The sequence below is a fragment of the Takifugu rubripes genome, chromosome 4, assembly GCF_901000725.2.
Source record: "Takifugu rubripes chromosome 4, fTakRub1.2, whole genome shotgun sequence".
NCBI lineage: Eukaryota > Metazoa > Chordata > Actinopteri > Tetraodontiformes > Tetraodontidae > Takifugu > Takifugu rubripes.
This window is the reverse complement of record NC_042288.1, coordinates 15,742,296-15,762,797: the sequence shown is the minus strand read 5'-3', so window position 1 is coordinate 15,762,797 and position 20,502 is coordinate 15,742,296. Positions and strand designations below refer to the sequence as shown.

At 47.7% G+C, this 20,502-nt stretch overlaps 2 protein-coding genes across 4 annotated transcripts in view; one reads left to right on the top strand and one right to left on the bottom strand.

The window, feature by feature from the left end:
- slx4ip (SLX4 interacting protein) overlaps nucleotides 1–17,152 on the top strand; it is a 25,503-nt gene extending 8,351 nt beyond the window's left edge. For all 3 annotated transcript variants that reach the window (XM_011603517.2, XM_011603518.2, XM_011603519.2), the window contains exons 5-8: nucleotides 7,763–7,840; nucleotides 8,927–9,015; nucleotides 14,971–15,077; nucleotides 15,167–17,152. In XM_011603517.2, the coding sequence (XP_011601819.1) occupies nucleotides 7,763–7,840; nucleotides 8,927–9,015; nucleotides 14,971–15,077; nucleotides 15,167–15,851 (959 nt within the window). In that variant the 3' untranslated portion in view covers nucleotides 15,852–17,152. The remainder of the gene's footprint in view (nucleotides 1–7,762; nucleotides 7,841–8,926; nucleotides 9,016–14,970; nucleotides 15,078–15,166) is intronic.
- The window catches only part of jag1b (jagged canonical Notch ligand 1b), a 23,802-nt gene continuing 20,375 nt past the window's right edge, over nucleotides 17,076–20,502 (bottom strand). Inside the window, exons 23-26 of the mRNA XM_029834851.1 lie at nucleotides 20,262–20,495; nucleotides 19,750–19,881; nucleotides 19,538–19,679; nucleotides 17,076–18,831 (exon numbers count right to left, since the gene is read on the bottom strand). Coding sequence (XP_029690711.1) covers nucleotides 18,356–18,831; nucleotides 19,538–19,679; nucleotides 19,750–19,881; nucleotides 20,262–20,495 — 984 coding nt within the window. The 3' untranslated portion in view covers nucleotides 17,076–18,355. The remainder of the gene's footprint in view (nucleotides 18,832–19,537; nucleotides 19,680–19,749; nucleotides 19,882–20,261; nucleotides 20,496–20,502) is intronic.

Sequence of the window (20,502 nt, the reverse complement as noted above, 5' to 3'; positions counted from 1 at the left end):
CACCGAAACCCGCGCACACACGCACATGTTCCACCTTTGTCTCATTCTTAATAAACACACGGCATTAACAAGCAGGCACGCTGGATCCAGTGTGGTTGTGCTTCTGTTAAACGTGGCGGCGCCGGTGAGGGGGCCGGGCTGCGACAGTGCGCTGGAGCGACATATCCTCCCCTGGGCTAGGTGTGAACAGGCTGACAGTGTAAAGTTACTGGAAAGCCTGTCTCATATTGCCCGTGACAGACTGAGGAGAGACAGACACCTCTAATGATGGAGATCACAGATTGAGGCTCACACATGCACGTGCACTGGTGCACACCCTGCTCCCCCTACCTACCGCGTGAACAGGAGACTATCGGCGTTTCACTGGTGAAATATGCATGTAAAAATGATGAGCTCCTTTAGCGCTGCCAGAAGAATGGAACCATTGGAACATGACTCCATATCATATCGTGTAATTTGTTCTCAGAACATGAAAAGATACGGTGCCTTAAGCAGGCCCGCACAGTTCGTGAGCTGGGGTCCCATTAAAGGTCTTAAGTGAGCGTAATGACATTCCTGATCTTTTTGTTGTCCCCTGTGAGGGAGGAGGCAGAGCAGTAAAGGTGGAGACTGACTGTGAAAAGCAGGCGAGCAAGTGGGAGCTCTTAAAAAAGGAGGACAAGCTTCAGGCTCCAGGGAAACCCAGTAAAGCTCAGGGTGGGTATTAAGCATGGGGTCATCAATTCTGCAATCAGGTCAAATGTTAACCTGCTAATCTTTGCTGGACTTTCAGAGTGCCAGAAGCCTGCCGCTGTTTTTCCCAGTGGGAATGGAATGTGATAGAGTACATTTAGTCAAGTTTGGGTAATTTTGGTGCTATGGTTATTTTCTATTACTGTAAACCACCAGACTTTGATTTTAACCAAAATATCTTTTCAACATTACGTATTAGCGTATTTTCATGTTGAACCCGGGTTTCTGGTACTTTATCCTGCACAGATTTTGGCTGCATTGCGTCTCATTAAGCTTCAGGAGTTGTGTGTGTACGGCCATGCGTCTGTGTGTATGGGATGTATGGGGTGTATGGGGTGTATGGGGTGTTATGGGATGTTACGGGAGGAGGGGGTGTTTCTGTGCTCCTATGAGGTGGTGTTTGAGCTGGTGCCAGTGTGAAATCACAAGGGCTTCTGCCGATGGACAGCAGTATACACAGCACAACCAATCTCAGCTGTTGGCATTTCAAATGAGCCATCAACAGTTTTTAACATTCCAGGGTCCAAGTATGCGGCTCTGAGTCATCTCCATGGGTCAGTGTATTCAGATATGCACTGTGTGCCTTATTGGATGCATATGTGTGTGCATATAGCACCCAATGAATATGTCAGAGGGGGATTTATCTTTCGTCTTCTGCCAGTGGAATTGTAAGTCATTCCTTCCGAACTGGGCCATGGAGGCCAGTGTCCAACTGTCAACCCTCAGCCCCCCTCTTCTGTACCCAGGCTGCTTGAGACTTCATGATTAGCTCATAGCCATGTGATTTATTTATGTTTTCAAAGACATGAACAGAAGGAACTTTTCCCACCAAATATCTTGGCTCTAGACAGGCAAAATGGACATGCTTGACTTTAGAGCTTGGGAGAGGCTTGTCCCTGGTAGATCGTGACGAACACGTCCACATTTCTCAGCCTAAGTACATGCTTGAAATGATAATTGGTGCTTTGAGGAACATGTGAGATGATATTTCAGAAACCGTGGCAGCGGGAGTCAAGACGCTTCAGGCGTGGAGGAAACCAGCCTGCAAAGGTGAAATGACATCCCAGTTTTACCCGAGACTTGAATTGGTGATAGTTTGCAATGTAACTATACTCCTGGTGTGCCTTTGCTTTACCTCCAGGGGATACTGATGCTGCTTCCATCCTGTCTGTATTTGTGTGTGTATATACAGTGTAGCGTAAACTGAGAAGGCCGATTTTACACGGGTTTAGCTAACATGCCATCCGCCTGCCAAAGCACATTAACAGATGCCTCATTGCTTTTAACGGTATTGATCTCTCCTGGTGATGCAGACCTCATCGTGATGTGAGTCCTGGGATTGGGAAGCTCACCAAAATTCACAGGACCTCCCTGCACAAAGTGGTACCTTGAGATCATTTTTTCAAGCCATGGCAGAGTCAGCTCCTTCTTCCTCTCCCCGCACAGGTGCCAGGGCTTATGGGGAGGGAACACCTGCCAGCCTCTTTCCCCATGGCCACGGCAGGCTGGAGAGGCATTTTCCCAGGCTTCCCAGATGAATGGTCACTAATAGCCGTGGGAGAGGGCTTTGCGATCCCTGCACAGTGTACCACTGACTCCTCTTGGCAGCCCTGTGAAGGGGGCTTAAGGCAGCCTGGCCACAGCTAGGGCAGGAAAAGCACAAATGTTGCTGGATTGCTTTACTGTTGGAGAATGTGTTTGCAAATTGTCATCTCCCTCCGATTTGTGGATGATGTGTGAAGAGTGACACGGGTGGGTAGTGGAACCACCTGCCGACATCTTTGTACTCTTAAAATATACTGTTAGCGTGCGTGTGTGAGAAAGAGGCTACACGGAGGTTCATGTGCAGGAAATGTACAAGCATAAACAGAGCAAGAGTTTATAGCGAATGATTATGTGTCAAGCTTCCAGCAATTTACAGACGTCACAGCAGCACCACTATGACTATTTGTGCCCGCGGTTGCTATGGGGGGCTGCTCTGTAAATAGAGAGGCATGCCTGTGGCAGAGTTACCTGCACAGCTCTGTGTTACTGGGTGTGAGGCCTGCTGGGATTAAGGAAAGGCGGGAGGGGGACGGAGACCTGTTGCAGGAACAAAGGAATTCCAAAGCCCGGGCTGGAAATGGATCCTGATCTGTGTATCCACTCCAGTCTGCCATCCCCTCTTTCTTCTCCACTGTTGCCCTCCCTCCGCCGGCCCCTGCAGTGCAACCCCGTTCCCCCGCACTTTGTGGCGTTGCTGTGGTCCATTAAATCTTTCCTGAAAGCCCCTGGCTTGAGTCATCAACAACACATAGGACAATCTGACTCACTACCATTGTGCAGACAGTTTAACTCTTCTGTGCTGCTCACTGTTGCCCATGTTTGCTGTGTTCCTGAGGTCCTCAGTGTTTCTCAGGATCTGCTGCGCTCTCTTCCTTGGTCACAGCTGTAATCTTCACCATAGCTGTCACACAGCACTGCTCTTCCCCTATTATAAGGTTCTGGTTCATTCATGTGACTGTTCTCTTTACCACAGTCTGGTTTGGGAGATGGCACACGCTCTCCTGGAGTCATGCTCAGTCTGAGCAGAACGCCTCGCTTTAGGAATCACTGAAATGTTTCACAGGCCGTCCTTGTTTTTGCCCGTCTTTGCTCCTTTTTAAAGCGGACAGCCGGTGTCATGTGCCCCCATCAGCCCCTGGGCAGCTTTAACAGAGGCTTAATTCTGTGAATATTTGAACATTTAAGATTTGTAGATTACACCATCTACACTGTAGAATCAGTTTTAATGCAGAATGTTTCTTCTCTTCTTGTCAAAAAAGATTAACGGGTTCACCATGTCACAAATATCACGAGCTGTGTGAGCTACATGAGCAGGTTTAATGATGGTTGGAATGGTTCCTTTCTATTGACATATAAAATGCCACAACTCCCAAAAGGTAACAGTGAAGAGTCAGACATTGACCAATAATTTCCCTAATCTTTGAATCCTTTGTACAATACCAGTGTTACTCTAATCAAGCAGGATTCTCCTTAAACCGGAACCTGTGCTGGTTCTGTGCTGCAGATCATCTGTTTGGTCTGTTAGCCCACGTCAGCAGACCTTGTGAAGACCCAGCAAGCAGACCCAGCAAGACCTTTATCCAAGTTTTGAAAGGCCACCAGAGTGCATAACTCAAATCCACATGTGCCCAACATTAATCATCTTCATAATCACTTGGCATCGTCCTCTTCCTCTACGCCCTTTAATGTAAACACTGTCTGGCTTCAGCACAGCTCTGACCTTTGGGATTCTTTAACTTAGAATGATTCTTAAATCTGATATTTTCTACTGTGGCTTTATTTCTCTCATCATCTTATGTTATTGAGAATTATTAGATTATTTTAGCTTGTGCTCTGCCCCCAAAAGCTCCCCGCCACGTTAGTCACACGCTGCATTATGGGCTGGCCTGAGCTACCATGCTGCGGCGTATTTTGTAACTGATGAAGGGGTCACCCAAATGTTAAATTGAACACTCATGTGCAAATATTGTTTCAGGTGGACATTGTGCAGGATGATAAGACACATTTCTCCACTGAGGCTGTAGTTACACACACACACACACACACACACACACACACACACACACACACACAGCGATGTCCTTCCAGGAAAACCCCCACTTACACGTGGGCAACTTCCTCGTTCGCTTTCATACCCATCTCCCTCTTTCTCTCCTCCTCTCTCCCTCCCTCCTTCTCTTTCTCTCTTTGTCTCGCTGAGCTCGACCCTCCACCCACACTTGAGGACAGAGGGAGGGGGTCCACATCAAAGCAGAGACTTCCAAAGAGCAGGATTCTCAGGCACTGATGTCTGACTGTCCTGCTGATTCAACTCTTGTTCATGAAGGAGTTTGCGTGGGAAATGCAGCTCTCCTGACCTACAGCTTCTACATTGCTATTAAATTATGGCACATTGATACTATTACGCATAAAATGTGGTATATACAGCTGGAAATTGTCTTTATTTTTACTAATCGATGCCAAACCTGCAGAGCCACATGTACACCGGGGCTGACAACCTTTATGTGTAACAGGTTTTAATTCGTTTTTTTTGGAGATCTTTTTCCCATTCTGAGAACTTATATGATGCATATCTAGAAAATGTGAGGAAATTCGTTGGTCTTCCTGCAGGAGTCACAATAGTGCAGACTGTCAGGGATACAGATGGTGGGGAGACGCCGGTCACGTGTTGTGGAGCTGTTCTGATGATCTTATGATCCGACTGAAGTTAATGAAGGCTGTACTGCAGGGTTACCTCTGACCCTGGACCAATGCCTCTCACCCAGTTCTGTTCCATTTTAAAGTCTTCGTCACTCTGGATGCTGCTCAGCTTGTTGACTTTTCTTTCTCCTCACTGTTTTCACAGGAAGTGGTGAAAGCTATAGGGAAGCTAGGTGCAGTTGCACGTGTATCTTGAAAATCCACTACTTTATCCTCGGCACCAGCTCCGTGGAAACGATGCCTTTTTGCAGTCGTCTAACAACATTTAACGAGCAGCACGAGTCGTTGTGATGTTTCCCTCCCTCCATAAAAACACGGAATGCTGGATCGCTGATGGATGTCGCGTGTCATAATATCACTGACTTTCAAAACAATTAGCAACATTATCTTCCTCAGACGGAGCCACAAATAAAGCCGCCTGTGCTCTGTGGATCTGGTATGGCACCACCGTGGGCTGCAGTTGCCACAAACGGGGCCACTCGTTCCCAGAGGAGGCTCTAGCAAACTGTTTGTGAGAGTGAAACATGGATGGAAGCTTTAGCACAAGAGAGCCTGGGCAGGGGGCCAAGAGCAACTCTGTGCTGAGCAGGACGCTGCAAAGACGGAGCAGCAGCTGATGTCTCCGACCGTGGTGTTGCAATGGTTCCCAACTCTGGGTCCAGACGTCCATGTCCAACTTGTCTTGAGAATTGGCAAGCTCATCCCACCAGGGAAAACAATGCGCATAGTTGTGGAGCTAGACACGAGGCGAAGGAGTCTAACGAGCTAAATCGGTGCTTCTAAAAACATCGAAAGGCCCGAATGTGTCATGAAAAATGCTTTCTTCGCCTAGAGCCTAGAATGGGCAGAAAAAACAGCTGCAGATCAGAATTCCTCCTTCAACAGACATCCAGAAGGAACCACACATGATTTTGACTTTTATATTTTGAGATTGGTTTTCTAATATAGGACTTGTGGATGTCCTTTATCTTTCTTACACCATAAACCTTTACCTAATACACTATGTAACCTCTAATATTCTGTCCGTATTCCTTGTTTTGACCCTGATGACATAATCATAAATCAGTCTAGTATGTAGTTCACCCATAAACGGCAGATAGTTGAAGACAGCAACATCACATCAACACAATAAAACCAGCTGCAACACAGTTTGATTATTTAGCCAATTGTGTAATGGAAAGTAATTAAAAAATGATGCAACACTACAAATCAAATTTAAATGTTTTTAGTACAGTTAAACAAAACGCTGGTGTTTGCAAGTTTAATATGTAAGCCAGGAAGAAATGATGCCTTCCCCACAAAATAACACAATCTCTCCATTGATGAAGCAAGATGTAAATAATAATAATGATAACCTCTATTTATTATTCATCTGAGAGGGTCTCTGTTGGTGCATTCCCATATACGCCCTGATTAGATGGCAGGAAGGTCAGATAATAAGGGAGATAATAATCAATAATAATCACTCTTTTATATGAGACCTTGTACCCTGAAGTATTTCACCTTAATAAACGACACTATGGCTCTCATTCCTCTACTACTAATCAAATTACTGACGTCGTTATTATACAGCAGTATGTAAATTCTAGTTTTGTCTTTTTCTAGATTTAAAGTGTTTTTACAAATCCCCGCTAAAATAACACTGTAAATTTGCATATACTTAAATTGCTGCACAAACACTCACAAGGAGGAGGCAGATTCTCACACTCTAGGTGTTGCAGACCCGCTTTTGTCTCGTCACCTAGGTAACGGTTTATCATGTTTGTGAACACCCTTAATGGTAATTTAGTGGAGCCTTAGAGGATTTGTTTTACCTTTCTTTTACATTCTGTAAAGGTTTATACGAGATTGCTGACCCTGGTTTCAGAGGCGGGGGGGAAATGAAAGCCGAGGTGGTGCCATTAATCACTGAACAGTGGACTTAAGTGTTCACCTGCGGCGGTTTGGTGGCCACCTGTCAATATGATGGCATGTCATTACCCAGAGACCCACAAGACTGCCTTTTTGTGAGGATGATAATGAAATGACATCCGCTAACATCAGCTGGGGGACTTCATAAGGGCTCGCCTCCCACCTGTGGGGGCCAGAGCCTTTTAGCATGGAGCCCGCACTGTGCAAACACAGGGTAAAGCAGGTCGACTTGCAAGAGACTTCCTGATGTTATTGAGCACCTGTCAGTGTTGTTGCAGGGTAAAGAACATCCCCTCATCCTGTCAACTCGGCATGCTTGACATTGTCCAGGGACTTTTGAGAACAAAAGGTCGGGATCTCCTCAAACGGTGTTAGATGTGTAATCCTCACATTAGGACACAGATCGTGAATTCCCCAAAGTCAACAGTGATATGATAACATCTGTGAGGGAAAGTCGGTTAAGTCACGGTTAAGTCAAGCAGGGTTTGACCTTAGAGTGAGCTCATCAAAAGCTGGTTCAGGTTGGTACCAAGGGGAGAGCGTGTTTCCGCCAGGCTCCCAGCGAGAACAACCACATGGCGGGTTAGCTTGGCCTTTGCTAGAACTGAACAAATTCCATTTCTGGACGGTGCAGCTGGCCTGGAGCAGCCACCTGGACCACGGTGTCTTTGCCCATGTGCCAAACTGGGAGGCTGCTTCAACAAACGCAGATTTAGCGTGATGAATTCACCAAGGGACTTTGGGGTTTTGTTGACACCTGCACTGACCACTTTAAGGTTAATTGGACGTTTTAGTGTGTGTAAGCGTGTAAATTTAAATAAAAGACGACAATAATGTGCACAAAAGTTGGAAATAAAATGATCTTTTTTTTTAGGGAACAGCTTCACTCTTGTAGCCAATTTCATGAAGCGGCACAGCAACCTCAGATGCATCGCCAGGCAGCGCCATGGGGGTATGTAAGCTCCATTTCTTCCAATAAATCCTCAGTAATCCTTAAAATGAATCAAAATAGATTGAGTCATAAGCAGCCAGGCTTCCCACACTATGAGCACATCATCTGTGGTCTCTCTGTTGATTTTTCTCCCCCTCACTTATTTTTATGTCCTGTCCCTACCTGCTCAGGGTGTTGCTGAGAACAGGCCACCATTAAGTGGTTCCCTTGAGAGGCTACTGAAAGCAGGAGAAAGATTGGAGGGTGGGGAGAATCTATCTCTATGGCCCATCAAGTGCCCGTGACCCTCGGCCACCTTTTCATGGGATTGACATGGCTCTCTTCCTGTCAGTAAAGTTAATGTGGGATCCCCAGGGCCTGGGTGTAAAGGCCCCTTCAGGCTTCTCTCAGTGGGTCCATTACAGATGTTAGACCCACTCTCCAGTTATAGCCTGGTTTGGTTGTCTAATTTAGCTGTGTGAAAATCTCAGTTAGCAGTGAAACAAGTGCTTAAAAATGTTTCCAGGCAAGTTTGCAAAAGGTCCAAAGCTTTATTCATTAATAGGAAACTGTAATTTCCGATTGCTTTTTCAAAATCTGGGCTTTTCTTTGCAACAAAGCCAAAGATTATGGTGACATTTGAATCTGTGATCACAACAAGCAGACGCAGATAGATAATTAGGCTGCTGAGCTGAACGAAAGAGTTTATCATCTCCAAAATGTTTTTCATTTAATCCAAAGCTTTGGAAAGTGCTTCATAGTAAATATATATTTTTTAACTACAGTTGGCAATAAAAGAGACAGCACCAATTTGGTGTTTAGGTCAGTTGGATTTATTCTCACAATGTAATTACCATGTAATAAATGTTGGTTTGGTAAATGGCATCGGCCTTTGAAGTTGATGAAAGAGTTTATTTTACTCCCATGGCTAACTTAAAATGCTCTAATATTTCATTTTCCTTCCGTGGCTCCTAAATCTCTGCAATTATCTGTAAACTGCCCTTTTCTCCTTTTACCCTGAAACTGCGACGTGTTTGCACTCATAATTAGAGGTGTGCCCACATATTAACTTGCACGGCCTGCGTTGTTTCCCCGCTCTGCCTCCAGATTTGCGTGTGTTTCCTGAGCGCTACGTTGTGTGTGTGAGCTGTCCTGAGGATGCCTCAGCACACCATGGAAACCCGAGCCTGGCCACAGTGAGTGCTGTTTATACTCCTCGATTTCCTCTTCCAGTCCCTTGGCAAATGTCCTGTTCGGCTCTGTGTGTTATTACTGGGATGCGTTGCCAAATTGTCCTCTCGCTTTATTTATGCTGATCCTCTTTACGTGAGGGTTGGTGGGGGTCTCTACGAAGTCACTCCAACCAATATTCTTCCAGTTCACCCCAAACCTAAACATGGCAGGGCTGAAACCCCCCCCAGCGATGCTTAACCAGAGTATAGCCACCACTAAAGTCGCCATACTAGAAGAATTTTCACACAGACGCAAAAATATGTGTTTTGGAAAAAATGGGGAAGAGCAAAGAGCAGCGTGGCTTTAATCCAGGATTTTTGTGGCACCGCACTCAGTGCTGACATTGGCAGGACGCGGCAATCATCAGTCTAGCGTGAAATAAAAGTTGTCACGCTCTTGTTGTGTCCCTGTTTGGCTCACCTGTGTGGTGTTCTAGAACGGTGAGTCAGAGATAAGGGTTTGGACCCCTGCCGAGGTCTAATACTAATTACATAGTTATTACAGATATCTTTGGCCGCTGGGCTCCAACCCCAGTCTCCCCAGTGCATTCTGGGAAACGGTAATGTAAGCCTCTCACCTTGGCAGTCCCATAAAGGACAGCCGCGTCCCTCGCCACGCCCCAGGATCGTCAGCAGCCCGCTGTGAAACCTCCGCGCACCCTCTGCACTGTTGTTTCTAACGACTGTCACATTTTAGTGGCGCAGCAGCACCGTCAGTGAAAAGTTCACATTGTGTAACCATTTTTCCAGTTGGAGGAGGCGACGCCGTCCATCGCGTTCCTCTCCTCAGGATGTGGTTCAGGACAAGCAGAGGGAATGTGAGGGTGGGTGTCTTTGTGGTGGAGCGCCCACAAACCGAGCTTCATACGTGGTTTTCAGGGGAAAGAGACCAGACAGAGAGGCTGAAGCCTTTCACATGACAAAAACTATTGTTTGTTTACATCCCACAGTCTCTCCTACGGCACCATAATGGGACTCTTTTCAAAATGAAGAAGGTTTCGGCCGCGAGTGGCGGCTCCAGTGTAAAATACGCTAATAATGTTGCTTTGGAATGTTACTTTGCTGACCGTTTAAAAAAGCCTCCTTCTCTTCTCCCAAGGCCATGAGAGCCGTCCTTCTGCTCATGCTATGTTGTCCTTTATTTATGGCTTTATGGTTTGGTTGTTTTGATTACGTTGGGGTGAGTTAGAGAACAAAAATCCTGAACCACAGTGGAAATGTAGACTCATCAAGTGAGTTCTCACACGGTCAGGAGGTTATGTTTTGAGGCAGCTAAGGTGACATCATGTTTGGACTTTTTGTCTCATGAAGGACATTCTTTCCCTCCCACACTCAAATGTGCTGAATGTCGCCTGTTGCTACATTTAAGTTCCGAACCTTATTTGAACGCCAACCCTTCATTAAATATTGTGATGCCTGAACATCATCTAAGGGAACATTACTGAAAACTGAATAAGCTTGTTAATAGCAGTTAATAACAGTTAATAACAGTCCCAATGAGCTCCACCTTAAAGCAGGTCCAAGCAGACACATTAAATGAGTAACTGGACCATTTTTAAAAGTGTAATTTTTCCTAGAAGTCATTGGTAATGTATGATATAAAAGTTAAAGCCATAAACAGTTAAAACTGTGTTAAGACTGATTTATAGCCGCACAGCACCAAAACATTTTATACGACTCTGACCCGACTGAAAGTTCAGCTCAGCTCTTCATACAGTAATTGGAATGCAATAGAATGCTCCACCATTAAATAGAGCCTATCTTGTTTCTGTAGTGAAACCACTGCAGCGCACGTGCACATTGGTCCCTGAGCTTCTCCAGCCTCCGTGCACTCAGTGACTCTGACCAAGGTTTCCATGAGTCCTGTGGCCGGCACACACACACACACACACACACACACACACACACACACACACACACACACACACGGACTTCATAGGGTTGGATGTGTGTGACAGCAGGAAATATGAGTTCTCACACGTGTCGTCATTATCTGATGCACACACACACACACACACACACACACACACACACACAAAGCTACAGTGTAAATCCATTACACAACGAAATTAATCTTATAACACAATTATCTTTTCTTTACACAAAACCCTCATGATCTGCTTTGTCCACTGGATAATGATGGATGATGTTGTTGACTTCACTGCATAAGAAGTAGGATTTTCTCCCCCCTCTCTTCTTATATTTTATTTCTATTTGCAGAGGAGCAAAGTTGTTCCCGTTGTGAGTCAGCACCGCCACGGAGGAGGGCGGCATGGGAAGGAAGAGCTCATTTTTAGGCTCGTGGCCATTGTTTTGTAGTCAGGCAGAGAGTGGGCAGCTGAGGTGAGTGGCGTGCTGGGCTGCAGAAGGTTGGATCAAAGGCAGCGCAGATGTGTTTCCAGTCCCCCTCCTCTCCTCAGCCCTGGACAGGCCTGTGTGTTTGCTCATGACCTCAGCGCACCTCTGTTCCTCACAGCTCACAACAGCTAGCAGCAGTACTTTCCCAGGCAGCCAGTGTCTGCCCGTCTCCCCACAGCCAAGGCCAAAAAAACAGGGCTACGTTCAGGCCCTGTTTAAACCATTTGATTTGTCGGAAGTGCAGTTAAAGCTCGCCTTAATCCCTGAACATGGGTGGATCCGAGAGTCGTGGCCATTGTTGGAGATAGAATCTGTCTGTGTGTGTATGTGCCCGTGCATGTTTGTTGACTGCTGCCTAGAATTTGTGGTGAGCCGAGACAAACAGGCCGTGGTTCCTCTGGGAGCTGAGTAGGTGGAGCGCAGGTGGAATTTGTAAACTAGCCTCACCTCCACAGGAGGCGCTTGTGTCACTAACGGGTTCAGAGATAGCTGTTCTTTTATGAAGACACGTCAGTGCTCTAGCATCACCTGATCACCCGAAGGCTCGGCCCATATTTTAGGCAGCGTTTAGCTGGTTTTGGGCTGGTCTGTGTCATCTTGGGCTTCTTTCCTGGGAATTTTTCTGTTTTAGCTTCAGCTCCAATTTGCAATGCTGCTGTGCTGAGTGGAGAAGCATCTCTGACCTCTGCAGCCTCAAACCCACCGGATCTGCTCGCCTTTCTCCCGTCCCCCCGCTCCTTTCCCCTCGTCCCGCTCACCCACATTCTCCGTCTTCATGCTGCTGCTCTGGTTGAGTCGTGTTGCCGCGACGGAGCTGCCGCTGTATTTTTACGTGTTGCATCACAAGAAGTGTTTTGCAGGCCTGTGTGGGCGCACAGACTGGCTGGCGGCGGGCAGAGGTTCTTCTTTACCACCGTCCCTCCCTCCTGTTTCAAGAGGCTCGCTCTTTTTCTCTGCCATTGTTTGCATCACTCCTTGATTGGGCCACCTCTGCACAAACACAATGCACACAGTTTTATCCACGACCAATGTTGTTCATGCACAATCTCTTTCTCTTTCATTCCTTGTTTCTTCAGCAATTTTAATCTCTAGTTACTAAATAGAGAATATCTGATCCCACTGGATCGGCACAATCTCTCTCTGTCTGCCCTTCTGTTTTTCCCGTTCCTGCTCTGTGTATCCAACCCCTTCCCCTTATCCTGCTTCTTCTCTGCCATTCCTCGACTCTTTCCCTCTCTCCTTCTCTTGCTCCTTTGAAGCCGTGCCGACAGGAACAAAAAGGCACCTCACTCTCCCAGCGAGCCTCCCATTGGCTTCTTGTTGATCTTTCTTTCAAGTTCACTATCAAACAGCATTTATTCATATTAAACAGTGGAGAACACACATCAAGGCATAACCATGCAAATGGCGGCATGTGAGCGCTGGTGAACGTGTGTCGTGGCCCAGTGTCCATCGCTTTGGATGTGAAAGGTCATGAGGCTGGTAGCCCCCCCTTCACACACACACGCACACACACACACACACACACTACAGCAAGGCTCCATCTGCACACAAAGAGCAGCCTGTGGAGAACTTCCTGTGTGAGGATTCTTGTGTTTGTGTGCTTGATGGGGAGACAGTTCAGGTCCAGCAGTGTTACTCCCAGTGGGAGGGGGGCTGGGGGCTGTCTCCTGCTTTTGTTGTTACCCTCCTAAATGCCCCTCTTCTCTTGTCCCTGGTTTCTTTCATCACCACCTTCTCTCCTGTTGCCCAGCCTCACCTTCCAGCAGATCTCTGGGCTCCCAGTGTGGAACCACGGTGGCCCAGCTTGACCTTGCATTTAGGGACAATTACCTATTTTCCTTTTGTGTCAGATTGTGCGTTGATGGTATTATAGCATGTGGTAAAACACTAATGACTCTATTGTCTTTATGGCGAGTAGGTAGAGGTCAGGGCTGACCACACTGCTGCTCTCTGTAGGAGGAGGCACCCTGATCATTTTACCAAAACATTCAGCTGTAACGTACGAAAACAGTGAATATTAAATAAACCCAGTGACCGCATTTTCCAGGACTGAACTTCCTTCTGTCTGCATTTTCCCACTGTAACAGTCCGTGTGTGTGAACTGCAGTGCTGGACTGTCTTTGGTGGTTTACACTGAACCATTTTATTGGCTATTAAACTGATTTCCATTAATGTTAAGCAGATACTTTAGGTTGGTCAAAGGAACGTTTGGGGAAGACCTGATTATTCACGCAGCCTGACCCCCTCGTCTCATCATTCCCATCACAGGAACCTCAACATCCACAGGCTGAGATATCTCAGAAGGGATTAGATTAATTACTGTGAAATATAGTGCTGACGTTTGTGGTTTCTGGAATATGGATCTCCCTGACTTTTATGATCCTGTGACTTTTTCTCTGGTCTCAAGCTCAGTTTGTTGGGATTAAGAGTGAAAAGGAAGGACGGTTATGTGCGGAGGTCCTCTGCTGCTAGGAAACATTGCATCCTTTAGGTCTAATCACAGTTTACAGAGACGTTAAGAATTCAATCGATATCTCAAGCAGTTGACCAGGTGGATATGTTGTAAAATAGACGTGAGTCTCAGCTGGTTCTCTACCCAGGAAGAGCCGTTCGAATGGTTAATGTGCTGAAATGATGGAGCAGTGTTGAGCTTATCCTCCCATAATTATGTGAAAATACTCTTTAGATTCACTAAATCTGAAAAATTAACAAGCAGCCAACCGTCATGTTCTGCCTAATTTACCCGCAGAGGCTGGTTCTTTCATGAATTGTGCCCGTTTAAGGTCACTCAAGGAAAAGCTTTGTGATCAACCTTTATTAGTGGCCTCCTAAGGGCACGCTGATGAGATTCCATCTTCAGCCCGCTCCTTGTTCTGCTTCAGAGGGTCGTCTTTGTGTATATTGAGCTCCAGTTAGCCACCCATGAAACTGCCTCTCACAGCTGCCGGGAGGGAAAACGACAAAAAGGTCCGTCACAAGTAATAATTTCTGCGTTAACACCGGCTCAACGCTGCTCGTTTTCATCCGAGAACAAGCAGACGTGAATGCAGGCAAATGTTTCTCTTTGGTTTTCTGAGAAGCTTCTGATGTCCATGAATACTTTTACTCCACCTCGTTTTTCAAAGCCCTGCTTGATGTTTTCCTGCCTCTGTTAATTGTGCTGCTGTAAATCGCTGTTTCAACACTGCATCACTGTTCAGCCCTGGGCTGCAGCATCTCTGCCAGCCTCAGGAGGAGGCCATGAAACCACCTCACACTTGGGCTGGCAATCTTCTAAAGCCTTTGAGGTGGTTGCTTTGGATCGCATTAAGGGGGGGGGGCTCTTCTTTTAGCGTTGTTAGATTACCATTAGAGAAAACAAAGATGAAACCTTATTTATCTAAACTTGATGAAGTAGATAATCGGTCATTCCAGAACGGCTTTGCAGTAATGTTATGGTTGTTTTCTCCTTTCTGATAACGGCAGATGATGAGAAAAGGCTGCGGTGGAGACAGAATGTTCCGAGAGTTGCCAAAAATAATGTTTTGTGTTTATACCAATTCTGTTTGTCCTCTCTAGACCGAGCAGAGCGAACAAAGCAGGTCCGAATATTTTTCCAGAGCGGGAGAAACCCAAGATCCTTTAACCAGCGCCGCAAAAACAAAGAAGATTGCGCTTCAAAAGATGTGAGTATGATCTAATGTAGAACTTTCCAGCCCCTCCAGTCAGAAAGGATGCTCAAGTATCTGGTCTCTTATCCTTTTACCAATTGCAGAGCCAAACAAGCAAGTGTCCAACTGGAAGAGATCGGCCAGAGAGCAGCTCTCACAAACCAAACAGAGGAGCAGAGAGCTGCAGAATCGAGTCCAAACAAGACTGCGTCCAGCTCTGAACAGAAGGTGACCTCTGCTGTTTCAGCTGAAGCCAGGGCTCACACGGACTCTGTTGGAAACAAGGGGCAAACGCCCGAGGAGCAGGCGGAGGAGAAGGGGCCATCCCACTCCTCCGAGTATGAAGGCGATCCTGGGACCAACGAGAGGTGGAACGTGGGGGAAGACCTGAACCTGCAGGGGGCCAAGAGGAGGTGCCTTGGACGACCTCCAGTCCTGCCTGAAGGTTCTGCTCCAGACTGCTCCACACAAACCTCCAAGCCCGGTTTTCTGACGCCCCTTCCTCCAGTGGAAGACGAGACGGGGTCCAAGGCTTTCCCAGAGCCGGAGTGGAAGAAAACCACACTGGAAGTGGAGCTGCTTACTCTAGGGAAACAGGCCCAGAGACTCCCCCTCGCAAGCAATAACACGGCACAGACAAACCAAAACAGGCTGCCCACAAGTCTGAGGGGCCAATCTGTCAAGCCTGCATCCTCGGGCTCCTCTATTGCTTCCAGATCCACACTTGGAGAGAACGGGAGTGAAAATGCGCCCAGAACTTCGAGATTACGGAGAATGAAGAGGTCCTGAGTGGGGGAGGGGGAGGCAGGTTACAGTGATGATGCCCGACCCCAAAGATGCTCTCAGGCTGTTTCCATCTGTGCATCTGGTCACATTCTGAGAGAATCAATCGATCAGCGTCAGCCCCAACGCTAACCTTGAGCCGCGCCGCGCCGCCGCCGCCCCGACACCGCCGCGGTCAAGAGGAGCCTGCACACGAAAGTAGTTCAGCCTTTACTCGGGGCTCCGATATCTTTTTGTGTCACAGATCGAGGATTTCAGACAGGCAGGAGCCGCGCAGTACGTCATTCCTTTCAGCCTGAAATCCTGGCTCCCAAGTGTCTGAAACGCTCCAGTTTCCCCGCCGACGCTCCGCCGTGATTGATGGCCGTTTCCAGATTTACTTCATCTCCCCACGTTCACCGCAGCGAAATTTCATTCATGTACGGCGCTAAAGTGTGAAGCGGAGCTTTAAACACGGCAGCGTTTCGCCGCCTTTATGTTGCACTTGGAGCGGGTTTGTGCTCGTGAGCCACGTTGAAACACAAGTGGTGGTTTCATTTGGGAATGGCAGGATGTTGGAGCGCGGCTGCCGCCGTGGCTCCGTCCGTCTGCAGGCAGCCGAGGGCCCATTATCACTCGCACTGGCTCATCCACAAGCCTCAACTCCCTTACTGGAAAACTGTTTCACTAAATAAATGTCTTTTAACAGGAAAAACAGCCTCCTGCGTAAAACTCTCCCAACCAGCCAATGTTTAGGAATCTGCCACCGTAGAATAAACTGCAGAGGTCTTCGCCTCGTCCGACGCTCCCGACGCTGGAAGTCTGTCCAAAAATCGTGACGTTAATAAACCAGCGCGTTCCTGCTTTCGCTCAGCGTGCGCTGGCGGGCGGAGCTGCGCTGACAGGACGACGCCAGGGCAGCTGGAGTCAGACTGGATTTGGGGGTTGTAATCTCCTCCTCTCGCTTTAATCCCATTCATCAGAAATCATTTTCAACGTCTCATGGCTGCTTCCACCGCGGCTCCAGCGGAAAACAACCAGCGTTGCGAGGATCATGTGGACAAAAGGTATTTTTGTCTCAGAGCGGCTCGAAGGACGACGCAACTAGCTGTAAACACATGTAGCGCTGGAGCGGCGCTCGTCCCCACGCCAGCGGCGCTCGTCCCCACGCCAGCGGCGTTCGTCCCCACGCGTCACAGACAGACTCTTCACTCGCTCTCCGGAACAAAGACAACTTTAATTCTCTTTTCATACAAAATATTTAATAAATATGACTTTCAAAAATATATTGCCAGATCAACACTTAATTCTCAAGTTCGTAACACAAAGTAAAAAAAAAAAAAAAGAAAGTGTTGCCAAGACCTCAAAGGATTAACAAGTGAGATAAAAACACATTTGTCTGTAAGAGCCTTTTTTTTTTTTTTTTCCTGTTTGAAGAAGTGTGCACAGAAACGGCCGGTTGTTGCCGAGCCAGGCAGACTTTTCCATCCTTTTCCACAGTGTTCCCATTACTCTTCAAGTATTCGTGCTCCAGCGTGGGAATTTTGCTGACTAAGCAGATCGTGATGCGTCAAATTTCCTTTTTTAATGTGTTAAAACTGAAACTGCTGGAGGGCGTTTGTTCCCTTAATTTTAATCCATTAGTAGCAAGCAATATGTTGCCACCACGCGCGTCCCTGCCAGCAGCCGGTCGCTGCTCACCTCACTCGTCTGCTCGAGGTCCTGGCAACACATGAAATGTTAAATGGGGATTCGGGCCAAAAGCGCCCGTCCTTTGTCTTAAATTTAGCTTCTAGAGAACGGTTCGGGGGAGAAAACGGAAAGCAATGGTAGGCTGCCACAGCTATCAAAACCTTCAAACTAGACAGAACATATAAATAAAAAGGAATGATATCTTAAGGCTCTTGATTATTAAGTTAATAAATCAAATATATACAATGATTAATAAAAAATGTACATATCTACATGTTCTAAATTGACAAATTCTTCATATTGGCAGCAAATGCTGACATTGAGCCCCTCCCTCCCCTCCCCAAAATAAAAATAAATAATAAAGTTGATCTTTTTTTTTTTTTTTTTCCCCCTCATTTGACAGTTGCTCGAGTCTAAAGCTGAAAAGGCACTTTCTCAAAACAGAACTAGAAAGAATTCAAACATGCTACGGAAGTTAGCTCTAGTGTCGAACACGTCGGGTAGTTTCCTCTCTCGTCTTTAGTCGTCCGGCCGTCGCACCGGAAGCCGCTTCCACGTGTCCGCTAACGTTAAAGAGAAAAATGAAATGCAGACAAGGACACTTGCAACTACAGTGAAATGTATAGCGGTGCCTCGCGTCTCCAGCCAACCAAAGCAACTGTCACTGCCAGTGTAAGCCAGCTTGTCAAAACTTAAATTAACACGGGGAATATCTGAAAAGACTGCGGGGTCACGACTGACACAACAGTTTACCGACTACGCGTGCCAAAGCTCCCCGGCTCGCCCACCGCCGGGGTGTGAAGGCATAAGGCTTGGTTGCACAGCAACGCAGCTGTCTGCTATACAATGTAGTCCATCCTGTTTAGACTGTTTGCTGTCTCCAAGTCTCTGTTGTCCTGTTTATTAGTCCAATTAGGGCTTTTGGACGTGGAGTTGGGGTTGGAGACGGGCGTCTTCTCGTCCCTCTCCACCAGTGTGTATGCTGGCTGTTTGGCAAAGCGGCCCTTCTGTAAGTGCCTCTCCTTGTTGTCTTCATCCCCCTCGGGATGATTTGTCCTTATTTTGGCAATGATGGAGTTCTTGTTTTCATAGTCTTTGATGGCCACCGTGAGGCTCACGCGCTTCTCTATAGGGTTCTTGATCTGGTTGAGCTGCTCCCGCACGTTGTTGGTCGTGTTGTCCTCGGAGCCCGTGGCCGCGGCCCCGTTGTGGCTGCTCTGTTTCCGCCGGCGGCGCATGCACCACAGCAGGAAGAATACCAGCATGAGGACCCAAATGCCGATAAAGATGGAGCTGAGGAGCGGCACAAGGTAGTCTGGGGGCAGAGAAGAGGGCGAAAGGTCACAAGCAGCCGCAGGTGGGACGCATTCATTCACCGCCAAACAACACGGGAGGTTTTATTACAGAACCGCAGGGAGGCTCCTTCTGCGGTGCAACCTAACCTGCCAGCAGAAGCCGTGACGGCCGTCGGCTGTCGCCGCGCTGATGAATGGCGGACACATGCAGGGGCCCGAACCAGCCGTTCAGGAGTCTCACACTTGCTACTCTACTGCGTTTGCATTAAAAATAGAAAATGTACGAACACTACACATTTTACTCTTCTCACCACTGACAAATGAACCACGTTCTCTCTATTTCCAGGTATTTTCATCCCTCTGTATCAACCGCTGGTGTATTTAACAGATTATTATATAGGTGCTGTAAAACCACCTTCCTGTAAAGCAAAAATGTGGCTAGCCTCGACAAGAACCCGTAAAGATGCCATGTGATGGGAGCTGTAGACGGTCCAGCCCATAATAGGTGGGAGGGAGGGAGGGAGGGAGGGAGGGAGGGAGGGAGAATTCTTCACATGTACATGTTTTCCACCGAGCTTTTCATAGCTCCATCTCATCACAACTTCCAAAAAAAGCAAAACAAAAAAGACAAACGAGGAGAAGGGACACACACCCATTTGTACACATGCAGGTTTGAACACGCCGCACATTCACAGGCAACGAGCAGAGTTTGGAGGTGACTCATACCGGTTTTGCTGGGGCTTGGCACGCGCACCTCCGCGATGGCGGTGAGAATCGTGTTGTTCACGTTGCGCTTGCTAACCAGGTCAATTATCCTGTCTGTGAGCTCTTTGATGGGGCTCCTGTCCAACTGGTGGTCCTCAGTAGACTACAAAGGAGGAGAAACCAACGTTACGTCTGCCAAGAACATGTGCTGCAGAAGATCAGAAGATACGTACGATGCAGACGTGGATTTCATTGCTGGCGGAGAACGAGGGGTCGCAGGTTATGGACACGGAATGCTCCAAGGAGAAATTCTTCACCACGTACAGACGCCTCAGCTGCTTGCACACGTCTTCAATGGTGGAGCCCTGGACGCATCAGAGGAAATGAGCATTAAACAGCCGTGGAGAGAAGGAAATAACGGCGGCTTTGGCAGGACGGGCGCCACGCTCGGGACGGGCGCCTCCCAACTCGGATGAGCGACCACACGCTGATTGTCACTCGCTGCCGTCACGCTCGTTAGGGAACTGGCGAGTGTTGATGTCATGTGGTGACAGCGTTGCCAGCGGTCCTGCTCCCCACTAATCCATCTGATCCTGAAACTGATCCCGCCGAGGGGAAGCGGGGATGGCGTCGTGGAAGGAACCAAAGTTTGGTTCCGGTCCGTAAACACCAGAGCCGATACCGTCTAGCTCGGACCATGCTGGAGGGGCAGGGACATGACCACAAAACCCGCTGATCCACTCACTTGAGGCATGGTCTCCTTGTTAAAGGTGAAGGTGATGTTGGCGCAGCTGTTGTCCTGGTAACAGGAGCCGGGGCGGCATTTGCTGGGAGGCGGGGTGAAATTCGAGCATTGGCCAAAGCCCGAACATGGCTTCACAAAGCAGTGGCTCTCCAGGAGGGGGACACAGGACTGTCCAGAAGGACACCCGTCCCGACCTTTGACACTCGCGTGACATGACGTAGGCCCACACCACATCTGGAGA